Source organism: Argentina silus (genome assembly GCF_951799395.1).
Source record: "Argentina silus genome assembly, chromosome: 2".
Lineage (NCBI taxonomy): Eukaryota > Metazoa > Chordata > Actinopteri > Argentiniformes > Argentinidae > Argentina > Argentina silus.
Window position 1 is genome coordinate 30,133,373 of NC_139656.1, and position 14,637 is coordinate 30,148,009.

Consider the following 14,637-nt stretch of genomic DNA (forward strand, 5'->3'; position numbering starts at 1 on the left):
GATTCCACGAATAAGCATTCTCAGAGGAATAAAGGGAGAAACAGGAAGGTCAAGCCCTTGCATGCAAGCTCACACCCCAAAATGTACCTTTCATAAACATGAATGTTTTTCTCACCTGCTAACAAGATTGCTAACACCTGATCCTAAGCTGGGGGTCCAACAAAAGGATTGTCTTGGAGTAGAATGGCTTTAACAGCAGAGGGAATGTTCAGGGGGATGGCTGGCTGGAGCAAATAAACTCCCTAGCAATTCACACTTGTGTAAGGTAAGTGAGAATAAGGTCATATTAAATAAAAAAATAACTCATAGGCCCCTTTGGCAATAACATATGACACTGGACACTAGTTTAGCTTGTGTCAAACAATTATCAAACTCGTCAAATGTGATGGGGATGTTTTGTTTCCACAATGAGAGACATTAATCAACCAAGTATAACATGAGTTGGAACAAAGGGAGTAATCAATCAAAGATTAGCATGATTATGATCAACCTCAAGGAAAAACTACAACAAATACAGAGAGGATGTTGGCCTACTGAAGTTAGAATATGAACCACAGACCGTTTTTTGTGTGTTTGTGCATCCAGATTGCATTCAGATAAATGGTGGTAGAGAGAGAGAGAGAGAGAGAGAGAGAGAGAGAGAAGTGGTGATATGGTGCTGATAAGTGGAGCTAGATCAGACAACCCAAAGATCCTGTCCAAAGACAATCAGGCGGCCAAGAGGCCTTGAAGAGCCAGTCATCACCGCGAATGATGTAAGGACATCTATATTGTTGTTCTGACCATAAACTGGGGTTCCATTAGACTGGCTCTGGGCAAATAACATCAACCCCATACAGGGAGAATTAACTCTATCATGATACAAATGTTGATACTCTTATGTTTCACACTACTGTCAAATACAACCAAATTACTGTAGCCTATGTTTTTGTTTCAAATACCAAAAGCACCCCTGCCCCTCCCCCGCTTTCAATGACATAGACCCTGAAATGTTTTAACAACATGACCCCATACCAAGTTTTTATTGACAGTATTCAAGACACTAATAAGGTGTTCTTGCAAAGCCTTGCAAAGCCATAAGTCTACTTCAGAGAGAAAAGCTTGCCTCTGTCATGGTGGGAATATAATAGTGGTTAGATAAACACAAGTTTGAATAATCCTCTCACTAAAGTATACTGATGTCCCCTGGAAACCCTCTTTCACCCTCTAATCCTGTGCTCATACCACATGCAGATAATGAACCATTTATACTCCCTCATTTGGTCCATGCCACTGAAAGCCTAGCTTTTGGTTCCCTGCATTCTTTGTTTATAAGAATGTGAGGGCATTACTATTTGCTAGATCAGAGTGATTCCACACACACACACACACACACACACACACACACACACACACACACACACACACATACACACATACATAAAACATAAAACTCAAGACAGTCTGATATTCTGTTTTGCAAGAGCTCATGTAGGTTACCTTGATAATACGGGTAGGCCTACCTAAATGTTAATTGGATTAGTTCAGCAATTTGTTTAGTGCAGTCAATCGTCTTGTTTAGTCGAATTGCTGTAATTTTTATGAACAAGGGCGTGTGACACAAGCCTTTCCTCCCAACTCACATCAAACATCACCAGGAGTGCGTTGCTGGTTTCGATGTTCACTCTTTCATTATACAGAGAAGTTAGACAGAGTATGCATCTCATTTGTCTATATGTAGCGTGGCTTATAAACTAATGGGCCTCTACTGTAATGTGCCTGGAGGAGACCTGGTGAAGACTTGAGATAAGACTGAAGCTGAATCCTACTTTGACATCCGCGTGCGTAAAACCCAGAATTTCCCGTCAAAAGCGTGCTCTTGCGCCGTTTGCAGCACTTTGCCCCAAGATAGAGTAGAGCAAGCAGTCTATCATTATAAAATGATTGAGATTATTTGACTTTAACAAGGCAAATAGCCTAATGAAGGGCATATCATTGCCAGAGTGCCTAATGCAGATTAGTATGTTGCAGATCATGTTTCAAAGGAAATCTTCAAAGGTCCTAATGGCTAGTAAATAGTTTCACGTAATAGATTACTCACGTCTCACACTTTGGATGGCTGTTGTTTAATCATGATTAAACGACGGAGACGCAGTTAGGCTAGAATAACAGTTACATCAACCATGCATAAAAGGGTACTTTTAAACGTCATGTCCAGTAAGGAAGCATTCAAAAATAATATATACGCCTATGAAATTCATATAGGCCCTGCTGCGAGTAAATATTGAAATAGAGCATGGCCTTAAACCATATGGATATGTTCATTCACAAGCAGTTGACTGGGGCGTGGCTGTCGTAGTAAAGCCGACATAAGAAGGCTCCGTGGGTCACAGCGGCCAGCAGCGTGAGGGCACTAACCTACAAACCTAATCTTTCATTTACCGAGGACAACATCATCCCCCTTGGACTACTAAAGGAATACTCTTCTGATTGGAGCTACATTGATAACTTTCGACAGAGGAGTAGCTCTATTGCAATATTTTACAATGAAATTCCACATGGATTTATTGCTACTGACATTTATTGGGAACAACTACTACTGTGCTGCCATACACTGGCTGTAAGTGAATATTCTTTTTCTTGTGCAATAATGAATCTTTAGTTTATATTTTTGGATAGCCTAAATGTGTTTAATAGTAAGCCTATAGTCTATATGAAATAGCTTATTGATGACCTAATTTAAGTTTGTATATATGTTTTGTCTTTGCAGTGGACTCACTGTAAATGGGAGCTCTGTTGGTTGGAATCAAACTCATCATTGCAAGCTACTGGACGGGTTGGCTCCTGACCAGTTGCAACTTTGTCGTCGAAATCTTGAGTTGATGCACAGTATTGTTCACGCAGCGAAGTTGACTAAAAACACCTGTCAAAAGACCTTTAGTGACATGCGGTGGAACTGTTCGTCTATTGAAAGTGCCCCTCGTTTTACCCCCGATTTAGCAAAAGGTAGGATGAAGAAAAAAACCGAAAACATATTGAATGGTCGTGGTTTTCCACAGGTTTATACAATAAACCCTGATTAAGTCTATAACCTCCGTGTTATTAAGCATTTACTGAGCTTTTGAATGTGTGTTATTGCAGGTACTAGAGAATCCGCGTTTGTGTTCTCACTGGCCGCTGCCGTAGTGAGTCATTCCATCGCCAAAGCCTGCTCCTCAGGGGAGCTCCCAAGCTGCTCTTGCGCTCCAGCGCCTGCTGAACAGGCCGGGCCAGACTTCAGATGGGGAGGATGCGGTGATAATCTGCGCTACGGTCTCCAAATGGGCTCAGCATTTTCTGATACACCAATGAGAAACAGCAGATCTGGTTCGCAGGCATTCAGACTGATGCACTTGCACAACAACGCGGTTGGAAGACAGGTAGCGTACGCTGAAGGCTACAATTAACATATTTACGCACGCGATTTACGCACGGGCATCTCACATTGGGGATTTCCTCAGTGTGCATTCCGGCAGCCCCAAACTATAGTGCCATTGGCTTTTTGTTTAACCATAAATATCTCCTTCTAAATCAAATGTTTGTTTGTGCTCTACGTTCAGGCACTGGTTGATGCCCATGAGACCAAATGCAAATGCCACGGGGTGTCCGGGTCGTGTTCTGTCAAAACATGTTGGAAGAGCCTCCATGATATCGGCCACATTGCCATGGATCTCAAATCCAAGTACCTGGCTGCCACCAAGGTGAAACATCGCCATGTTGGGACAAGGAAGCAGTTGGTCCCCAAAGAGCTGGATGTTCGACCAGTGAGAGAGAGTGAGCTGGTCTATCTGGTCAGCTCTCCGGATTACTGCACACACAACGAGAAGCATGGGTCACTCGGCACACAGGACAGGTACATTTTCGTCTGTGTTGCAAGTAACATGTTTTGTGTCCCTCTTCCTTTATATCCATAAAGGCATTATCATTGTTTTATATTCAAATAATCAAATAGTCGTTGTTTTTTTAATACTGATTGGACCTATTTTTTTGTCTTCAGACAGTGCAACAAGACATCCAATGACAGTGGGAGTTGCAATCTCATGTGCTGTGGTCGCGGCTACAACGCCTACGCAGAGACAATGGTGGAGAGATGTCAGTGCAAGTACCACTGGTGCTGCTACGTCACCTGTAAGAGATGTGAACGGACAGTGGAGAGATACGTATGCAAATGAACTTGGCCCAAAGACACTTGAGCAAACATGAAGCACTATTTTCACCATGTCTTGTCGAGCTGTCTGCTAAAATTGGAGGACACATGTATATATATATATATATATATATGACTCCACAATGAAAAATAAGATAAACAACTCTTTAGACACTACCAAAGATGAGAAGATGGATTTGTACTCCCCCTTTACCTGTTGAAGAGATTGCATGATACTGTGTAGAGAATTGGTTACTTGATGGGCAAATGTGATTGATAGGGAGCTATAGCCTTTCATGCCTGGTCAGTTAAACATTCCTCAATGGAAGCCAACTTGAATAGGAGACAATAGGCATGAATCACAAAAAAGACTACTCAGAAGTTACCCAAATGGTAACTGCCCAGTCAGCTTGAGGATTTTTAACTGAAAATGAAAAAACATTTGACAATGTACTCCTTATTCATTAACTAAACTCTCAAGGAGATACGTTAGTGTGCCTGATTGCTCTGAAGCCTGTTTCAGTTATACAGGTACCCTGATCTGCTCAGGATATTTTTGTAATGTAATTTTATATTTATTTTATTAAAAAAATGCTACACTATGTTTAGATGTGTCCTGTTCTGTTATAACACTGCTAAAAAGGAAACACTCACTGTCACTGTGTGTGGTAGCTTGAATAAATGTAGTTTTATATGTAATGTTACATATATATAATGTTACATATATATAATGTTACATATATGTAATGTTACAATAACAATACAGAACTGTTGTAAAGGCCGACAACTATGTTTTTCTAAAGTTGTGTTCAGGGGAAATAGTTTAGTTACTAGAACAGAATCTTTCCTCTTGTACCCGGGTCACTCATAATCATAGTGGTATTAAATGTGGTAATAATAGTGGTAAAAATAGTGGTAATAATAGTGGTGATAATAGTGGTAGTAATAGTGGTAACAGTGTGAATACTTAAGCACATTGTTAACTAGATTCCAATAAGAATATGAACTAACATGAGACATTGTCAAATACAAAAGCTGTCTATTGTAACAGTTTTGTGCTCCTAGGATTCAGTAACTGCATTTCAATTGACAATTGTTGATCATTGAGCAAATTTTAAGAATCAGCTTAGAGATGATGACCCTTGCACAACTCCACATACATATTTTCCAAATGTGTCTGAGTCGTGGAGTTCCAGAGCCTGAGATTAACTAAAGAGGTCGCATCCAACTGTAAAGATCCCCCATGTTGATTCAGGACCTGGTGAGAATATGCTTGGAATGCATGCAAACCCTCCTCACTGATCTGAGTCCAGAATTGTATTGACTGTGGTGATCATTCTTAACGGTCCAAATCTACAGATAAATTGGCGCATACTTATGACCCTGTCATAATTGTTACTGAAACAATACCCTGGGTTTAAAGGTTGATTGCAATTAAATACTAATTTAAAGTATGTTGTTAATTTGAACACAGGAAAGAAAATGGCTCACATTGTCTGTATAGGAATATTAAGGGTATGATTGATGGCTGCAGCCCACTTAAGATTATTTTAGTGGGAATGTGAGGACAAGTATTTACAATGGGGTTATTTGTCTTGTGCATGTTTTAAGACTAATTGCTAAATAAACAGGTGTTAAAATGATTCATGCTTCCCTTTAGTTTAGTCTCTTGTGAAGTTAATTACAGAACTGTTACATTTGTATATGGCAATTTATGGTGAATCAATCTATCTAACTATCTCTAACAAATGTCAACCTATCTATTGTTATTAAGTTTTATTTTGTATTTATTTATTTATTTATTTTGTATTTATCTTTTATTTATACAGGGGAGATCTTACTGAGTCTCTTTTGCAGAAGAGTTCTGTAAGAAGAAGGCACATGGGGGTAAAATAAACATACAGACAGACACAGACACAAAATATTTCAAGGAAAAAAAGCAGAGGGGGGAAAAAAGGGAAATCTATAAAAGAATGAATGAAAAAAGAATAACCACATTATATAAACCCTTAAGACATAAGCAACATAGGTTTAAAAAATAAAAAAAACACACACAATATAGATAACAGAAAATGTCCAGGTCTAAAGCCGGATTGGTGCACATTTAAAATAGAATGGGAAGTTAAAAATGTTCTTAACTACGAGTTGACCAGGGACTCTAGAAAGACAGGATAACTTCGATATTGGACAATAGTTCTAGGTCAGAGGGGTCCCCACCCTTATGGAGAGGGAGCACATGGGCTTCCCTCCAAACCTGGGGATAACACCTGAGATAATTGTCAGATTAAAAAACATGAGTTAATAACTCAGTAATCAGGGGAGCGGAAAGCTGTAAGAGGAAAGAATCAAGCAAGTAAGGCATTAAGCACATGAACGAAAACAATGGTTCTCTACTAGTTGACTGAGCTCCAAATGCTCTAGTTTCCCTGTCATACAGCTGATGTACTGAGTTTCTAGGAGATGACTTTCGAGGCATGCAGTGGGGGGTTGTGGTGGTGGTCACCACTGGTGGTGAATGATTTCAACCCTCATGAAGACATGTTTTCACACAACACAATTGCACTGATGGCACTATTCAATTGCAGTTCTCGATCCCAAGTGACTTTACTTGTTTTTCATTACACTGCATTATTTATTCATTTGCAGTTCATCTCCATGATTGGTGACTTAACAAAAGCAAAATGTCAAATGCGAGATACATCGGCTAACGTTTAAAGTCTGTTTGAACAGTGGGGGTATCCAGTTACCAGTAACAGCAGTTGAGACTTAAATGCAGTCTTTGACATATTCACAAAAAACAAATGCCTTGACTAAAAGGCTACCTGATGATAAACAGATTAGGAGTTTGAGGAGGCAGACCAATGGCTGAAGTTTGAAATATAACATGCTACATTGAATCTATCTGGAGATGGTTACACATTTTTTTAATGCTTCATAAAAAAATGCTTCATAAAAAAAATACCTGGAACCCAGATCGCAATACAAGCCTAATATGTGGGCACACCTATCTAGAAAACATTCAGCCATATATATCGTCATGAAAAGTATATATTTCACTGACATGTGTTCAAACTAAACAGTGTTCCTTCTTATTCAGTTCAGTTTATCCTCCATCTCCCATCATGCATTGCATAGTTGCTTCTAGTCCAGTCTCTGCCAAGCCCCCAGGCATTGTAGTAGTCAGCATGCTTCTCATCTCTATAGAAGTAAGTGGAGTGGTAAAGTCTGGCCAATGAAAACATCCCAGACCCTCTTAACAGCCCATTGTAAAATCATTTATTCCATATTTTTATTTTATGTTCACAGCCCTAGATATTAACATTCAGAATATTAGCTATGCACAGTCCATGAGCAGTTACAATGTGTTCACTCTCCCTGCCCTCTCACAGCAGACAAATTGTGGGCCATATCTGGTCTTGTGGTGGCACATATGGCTCAGTGCTGGAAACAGCAAGTAGTATATGGGCCAGGTCTGGTCTGAATGTGGGGGGCCAGTCCTGGATGAGAGTTGGCAATTTGTTATGGGCCAGCTCTGGTATGAGGAATGTGGCTGATACGTTCCTATAGTTACAGGACCATCTTTGGTCTGAGTGTGGTTGACAAGTACTGGGTGAGAGTTGGCATTTTGCTCATGGGCCAGCTCTGGCAAGTGATATCTGGCCCTGATACCTTCCTGTCGTTACTGGGTCACTTTTGGTGGATAGATATTTTCACACTGGGTCTCGTTCAGCCAATTATGTGAACTCAGAGCTGTTTTCCCAAATTGTCATGCATGTGTGAATGCTCCGAATGAAGTCAGACCCCTCTGAAGCGAACCGAACTGACATCATCTCGGGAGATCTGAGTTCAGTTCTAGGGGTGTAACGATTCACCGATACATCGATGCGAATCGGTCCAAGCATCTACAATGTGCGATCGAAGACCCCAAACCGACATAAACCGATACGGCAATCACAGATCGCATTATTAATGTGATTGGTTTCTGGGAAGCGTCATCTCAACTCTCCTTCTCCCTTCTTGCCAAAATAGAGCTGGCCCTTTCACCGTCTTTTCAACTGTAAAACATCCAATAACAGCCCAGGTGTTTTTGCTTAAACAACCACATATTAGAATCAGGCTGTTATTGGAGACGGGGCGTTTATTGTGAGTTTTACGGTATCTGTTCTGTTAATTGCGCCTGCCAACCACTCAAAAAATAACAATAACTATTGTCCTTTGAGCTCGCTAAAATGTTAGAGGACACAGTGTTTAACATGCCAACCAGTCTGAAGTTTGGAAACACTTCGGGTTCTATCAAAAAGAAGCCAATCTGGACAGAAGCTTTTGATTTGCAAACTTTGTAGAGCTGGCATCAAGTACTCGGGCAGTACCACCAACCTTTCAACGCATTTGAAAAGACAACATGGTGTCACTGAAAACGAAGAACACACTGTTGCAGGAGATGTTTTAAAATGTTATCTTTGTTCATAACAAGCTCTTGCAAATTCAAAGCAATGCACTGAATACTTGTGTGAAAATAAACACAGTGACTTGTTTGGAAGATGAATATTTTGACTTTGATTTAATGTTGAATTAAACCGTATTGTATCAAATCGATACATGTTTATATCTTTCCTGTATCATATCATAGACCATGTATTTAGACGCATTCCGAATCGGTCTGAAGCGAAAGATTCACACCTCTATTCAATTCACTTTAGGGTTTCGCTTTCTTGAGTGCAATGTGAGCGCAAAGCACTGCCAGTGCACTTCATTGGAACCGCTCTGTCCTGACTCTCTTAGCTTGCTGTACATGTCAGATGCACAATAAATGTGCAATTACCCAAGATGCAAAGTGGACTGAGACCTCATCACTGCTAAAATGGAGTCCTTATTCAAACAGAAGGGCAGTGTGAATACAAACATAACTCAGTTTGTTAACTTTTCGGGGGGGGTGGGTTGGTTCTTCTAAAGAGGACTGAGTTTGTTTCTTTTAAAGAGGGTTGAGTTTGGTTCTTTTAAAGAGGACTGAGTTTGGTACTTTCAAAGAGGATGTAAAAATACCCCAAAAGTGGGGGAGCAATGCTGGATGACCATTTGCTCATGGGCCAGCTCTGGAATGAAGAATGTGGCCCTGATACATTCCTGTAATTATTGGGCCAACTTTGGTCTAAATGTGGCGGGCCAGTACTGGGTGATAGCTGGATCTTTGCTTATGGGCCAGCTCTGGTACTGTATCTGGTGTATGGCTCTAATAAGTTCCCATTGTCACTAGGCCAATGTAGGTCTGAATATGGGGGACCAGTACTGGGTGAGAATTGGCAGTTTTTGTTGGCCAACTCTGGCTTGAGGTATGTAGCCCAAATAATTTACTGTAGGTGCTTGGTCACTTTTGTGATTTGTTAAGAAATGCCATACTTCATTCCCATTAAAGCCTGGGCCACACACAATTCAGATCTTGACAGTTGGACTAAGAATTTAGATCTATGGAATAACAAAAACTGGTGTGGGCACACAGAAGTGATAACATCTGAGATTCATAACTGAAAGCTGCAGTTTGTCAGTTTTATGCAGCTTTTAGCAGTTTTACAGTGAAGCAGCAATATTTGAAGGACTCTTTTAGTCACATTAAGAGAGATTGCAGCGCTCCATCTATAATTTTCTCCATTTATCTCTTATTTCAAGTAAGAAGTGTTAGATTTTAGATTTATTTAACATATCTAAGTTATTTCTAAGCTTTTGTTTTTCCAACGTATTTTGTTCTTTTGCTTGATGTGATTTCGAAACGTTCTACTCTAAGACCAGTGTCTGTGAAAAGACGTTGATCTATGATCTAGTCTCCAAACTAATGCTCCCTCAGAAAAATATTGTTTACACATTGCTTATTACACTCTTTTAGGCTGTTTTTTTAAGGACTACTACATTGCATCCTCTTTGCGAACCAAGTTTTCCTGCTTTTCAAATTTCTGTAAGAAACACTATCAGGGGGGTTTATCTTCCGGTTGGTTTGAGAAAGACATTGATACAAATAATGTTCTTTGGGGGGGAAATGAGAAATTGAAAATGTTCTGTAAATGTTTTGTATGAGGAATATCCTTTTCTTAAGAAAAAAATATTTTTTAGAATGTAATAAATATGTTATGTAATATGTTTGTGTCTGATAGTCGTTGTCCTTGCATATTCATTATTATGATTTCATCATGGAGCAATTATGCATATATGCCAGAGGACATACAGAATAATGAAAAGGCATAATTGTTAATGGATAAATCAAATAAAATGGAGCAATTTAACAAACTAGAGACTCACATACTGTATATCTCTCACTATATAATTTGTTATAACAGCTTGCAATTTCTTGATACATTCCAGCAATTCATGTTAATAATTTTTAATTGACTAGATCACTCATGTCAGGACTTGAGTACAGAGAAAAATATTCCTGCTACACTTTTTGATTATAATTTATGTTTATTGAGGATTTAAATGATGGTACATAAACTTAATTTGAAGTGAAACTTAAAAAAAAAGAAGTGTTTTTACATTGTCTCTACAACAAGATAAACATCTTGATTGACAGAAGAGATAACTAATGTGGCTGAGTTTATCAACATAAAGCTTAGTTTAGGCAGGACAATAGCTGTCTGTCAGGTGACAGATCAGCTGTTTACACTTAACACATTCACATGTTACACATTGATATGGCAGCTTATGCAAAGTGCACACCTCTCCCAAGACCACACACACACACACACACACACACACACACACCCCAAGGGAGAACAGAGCCCTGGGGCAGCCATATTCGGTGCCGCTGGAGCAGTTAGGGGTTAAGTGCCTTGCTCAAGGGCACACCGGTAGTGGTAGATATGACACCAGTAACCTTCCAGTTACCAGCTCACATCCAGCTCCCTCCTACGGTGGGGATCAAACCAGCAACCTCCCGATTGCTGGCCGGCCTCTCTAACCTCTAGGCAGGTCTGTGTGGTGTAATGAGGCTCTGAAGTAAAATCAAGTGTTATCAATAGCATAAATAACTAATGATATAAAATCAAAATATAACTATTCCAATATAACTAATAAAGTAACAGCAAATGTAACCATTCAAATATAATAAATAGTACATGTTTTAATACATTTAATGTTTCAAATGTATCTAACAGAATGATTAATGTGGAAATGTGTTTAACATATTTAATGATGGAAGTTGAAAACTAATGGAAGGATTTGATGTGGAAAGATGATGTTGAAACGTGATCAAGTTTTATTTATATAATGTTCAATTATAATCAAGTTTGGGAGGGAGAGAGAGAAAAAGAAGAACCTGACAAGGCCAGAGAGAGAGAGTTGCTGAGCAGAACAAGTAACAGTCAGTTTGCTAGCAACTTATACAGGGTGGATGACCTCGTGGAGCGGGCCTTCTCTGGAGAGTACTTTCCAGCTGGGAAACTTTGGTACTTACCAGGAGGTGGGCCTGAGTGATGTGAAGGAGGAGACAAGTCTGATAAGTTAAAGGAGGCTCCAGGAGGAGCCTGGGTCTGTTCGGGGGTATAAAAAGGGATGACAAGAGCATCTCAATGGGCAATTCCGTAAGACCCCACGGAGGACGGATCCCTAAGAGACCAGGAGGTCTAGCCCAATCGGGGCGTCCACGACCAAAGTCCTCTCTCCCTCTGAGCTGCCTGGAGACTTAGCCCTCGCCCTCTCAGTACTTGGCATTGCCCATAACTATCTGTGGTTGGGACTCGGCTAAAAGGCTTGCTGGAGGTTGAGTGACCGCTTTACTTGGACGGAGAAGGGTGGGTTGTCGAAGCCCCTTGGCTGAGGGCACGGTGCAACCACGGGCTGATAGAGGAACCGAGAGTATTCGATGGTTGCAAAGGTTGCAAAGGTCGATGCTGGATGGAGCCTCTCTAAAATTAGATTAAATCAGACAGAGTAGGATAATATTTTATTTCTTTTATTTCTTCTATTTACTTTAATTTATTTTATTTCTAAAATTACTTTCTTGCTACATTGCATTACCATGCTGTAATGCTTAAAGCTTAAATAAAGTACAAATCTGCATTTAAAGAAAAATAAGTATTTTAGCTCTTGTTACAAGTTTAGATAGAATAGAAATAGTCACCTAACTTGTGTTACCCTCCTTGTTAATTGTAAAAGGTTAGATTTCACTGCGCACATTACATCATAGGATCTAAATGGTTATTTTAGCCTCTTTTTATTCTATGGAAGAATTGTCCTCATCGATAAATTAAATTCCTGCAACCACACCAACTGGCATGCATATAAGAATAGAACCGTCATTAACTACTGGGGCTTTCACAGGCTGTGTTCTGTTGTGGGTCGCTTATGGAGCAAAACCAGAAAGAGGAAGCAGGGGAAACTGTGGGAAGTAGACGGTTATGTAATGGGTTCCGTGACGCAGAGGCGGACTCGAGGTTCCTGGTGTGGGAAAATCCAGTTTATTTTTATAAATGTTTGTTAGGACTTTCCAGTCCCCGCTTTCCAGCCGTCCTCCCCCAAAGCAGAGGCACACACATCTTAAACCATTTCGTCAACGAGGCTTCATTCGCAACAGGTGCGCAACAAAGCCTCGTTTTCGCCCGTAGAGTAATTCAAACTGGGAAAACCCGGTGGAAGCTTGGGGAACTTCCCGTACCGCAAATAGCAGGGGATCTAGCCATTTATGCCAATTCCGACTATCCTCGTGCAAAAACTTCCGGATCATCGATTTCAAGGTCCGATTGAACCGCTCACAATGGCCAGGTGGTAAACACTGGTTCGAATCTTGATGTTCAACAACCTGTACAGTTCCTTAAGGGTGCGTGACATAAAATTGGTGCCCTGGTTGGTGAGAATCTCTTTCGGGATTCCCACCCGGGAGATTACTTGAAACAATGCCTGCGCTACACTCCTGGCAGAAATATTGTGCAGCGGTATTGCCTCGGGGTATCGGGTTGTGTAATCTATCAAGACCAACACAAATCGATATCCCTGTGTACACCGATCAAATGGCCGGATAATATCCATGGCAATGCGGTCGAATGGGTTCTCGACCAATGGTAAGGGCCGCAAGGGGGCCCGTGGAATGGCCGGGGGATTTACCAACTGACATTCACGACAGGAAGCGCACCACCTACGAATTCCCGGCCAATAAAATCGAGCCATTATACGGTTTCTTATCATAACCTAAATGGCCCGCCATTGGGGTTGAAATGAACCGCCTGGAAGACCATTTCCCGGCGGCTACGGGGAACCAACAACTGGGTTACTTCCTCCTGACTATGTGAGTCACGACTTACTCGGTATAACCTGTCGCTGATAATCGCAAAATAGGGGTGGGCGCGTACTGTGTCTGGCCGTACCAAAGTACCATCAATCGCTATCACTTGGTCATAGGCCGATCGTAGGGTCTCGTCACGAGACTGCTCGAGGGGGAAGTCACCTAGCAGCGGATAGTTCGGCGGGGAAATCTCGGGTTGAGACCCCCCCGCCGACTCTGGCTCCTCGGCAGTGTCGCGAGGCGCCGCCTCAGCACAGAGCACATTTACACGCCTCACACCTCCCTCTCTGTCGTGCACGCACCCCGGTAGCCCGCTTTACCGCTTGAGGAAACCCCTCCCAATCTACACCCAGAACAAGGGGATGCGTGAGGCGCGGGCTAACCGCCGCCTGTACACTATGCTTTTTTCCCTCAAAATGAATCTCGATAGCGACCACAGGATATTCGTGAATGTCCCCATGCACACACTTCACCGACACCCTCGATGCCTTTAACAATGCCCCCGGTAGAACCAGGCACTCCTGGATCATGGACTGCATGCAGCCCGAATCCAAGAACGCCTGGTCCTCAGCCCTTGACGTCGCCATCTCCCCCACCGCGGCCTGGTGCTCCTGCTGGAGGTGGGCCTGCTGCTCCAGTACGAGGGCCATCCTTCCGATGGCCGCGCTTAACGCCTCCATTTTCCTCTGCCTTCACTCTGTGCTCCACGTTGGGCGCCACTGTAATAGGTTCCGTGACACAGAGGCGGACTCGAGGTTCCTGGTGTGTGAAAATCCCGTTTATTTTTATAAATGTTTGTTAGGACTTTCCAGTCCCCGCTTTCCAGCCGTCCTCCCCCAAAGCAGAGGCACACACATCTTAAACCATTTCGGCAACGAGGCTTCATTCGCAACAGGTGCGCAACGAAGCCTCGTTTTCGTAAACCCCGGCCACGGTCCTGTAGCTCCCTCTACAGGCCGAACGCTGCATGTCCCCCCACAGGTTAACAGCAGGGTAAATCTATCCGCCACCAGCCTAAGTATATCTTTAAGAAACCTATTAGGGTAAGACTCTTTAGGCTGAGGAACTAACCCGTTAGACAGAGGGCTGGTCCGGGGCTCCTGTACAGGGCCTATTGCCGGGAAACACCTCCCTCCCCCTGGATCATTCAAGTCCAGTGTGGAGTTTTATGGGGTCGGATTCACTCTCACCATCTGCCTTTTCACTG

At 41.8% G+C, this 14,637-nt stretch overlaps 1 protein-coding gene across 1 annotated transcript; it reads left to right on the forward strand.

The window, feature by feature from the left end:
• Nucleotides 1–2,525: 2,525 nt before the first annotated feature.
• Nucleotides 2,526–4,190, forward strand: wnt11f2 (wnt 11, family member 2; the record flags this gene model as incomplete). Its single annotated transcript, XM_083689298.1, has 5 exons — nucleotides 2,526–2,599; nucleotides 2,750–2,985; nucleotides 3,121–3,398; nucleotides 3,579–3,871; nucleotides 4,016–4,190. The coding sequence occupies 5 exons, from the start codon at nucleotides 2,526–2,528 to the stop codon at nucleotides 4,188–4,190; spliced, it is 1,056 nt and encodes a 351-aa protein (XP_083545424.1).
• Nucleotides 4,191–14,637: the final 10,447 nt, after the last annotated feature.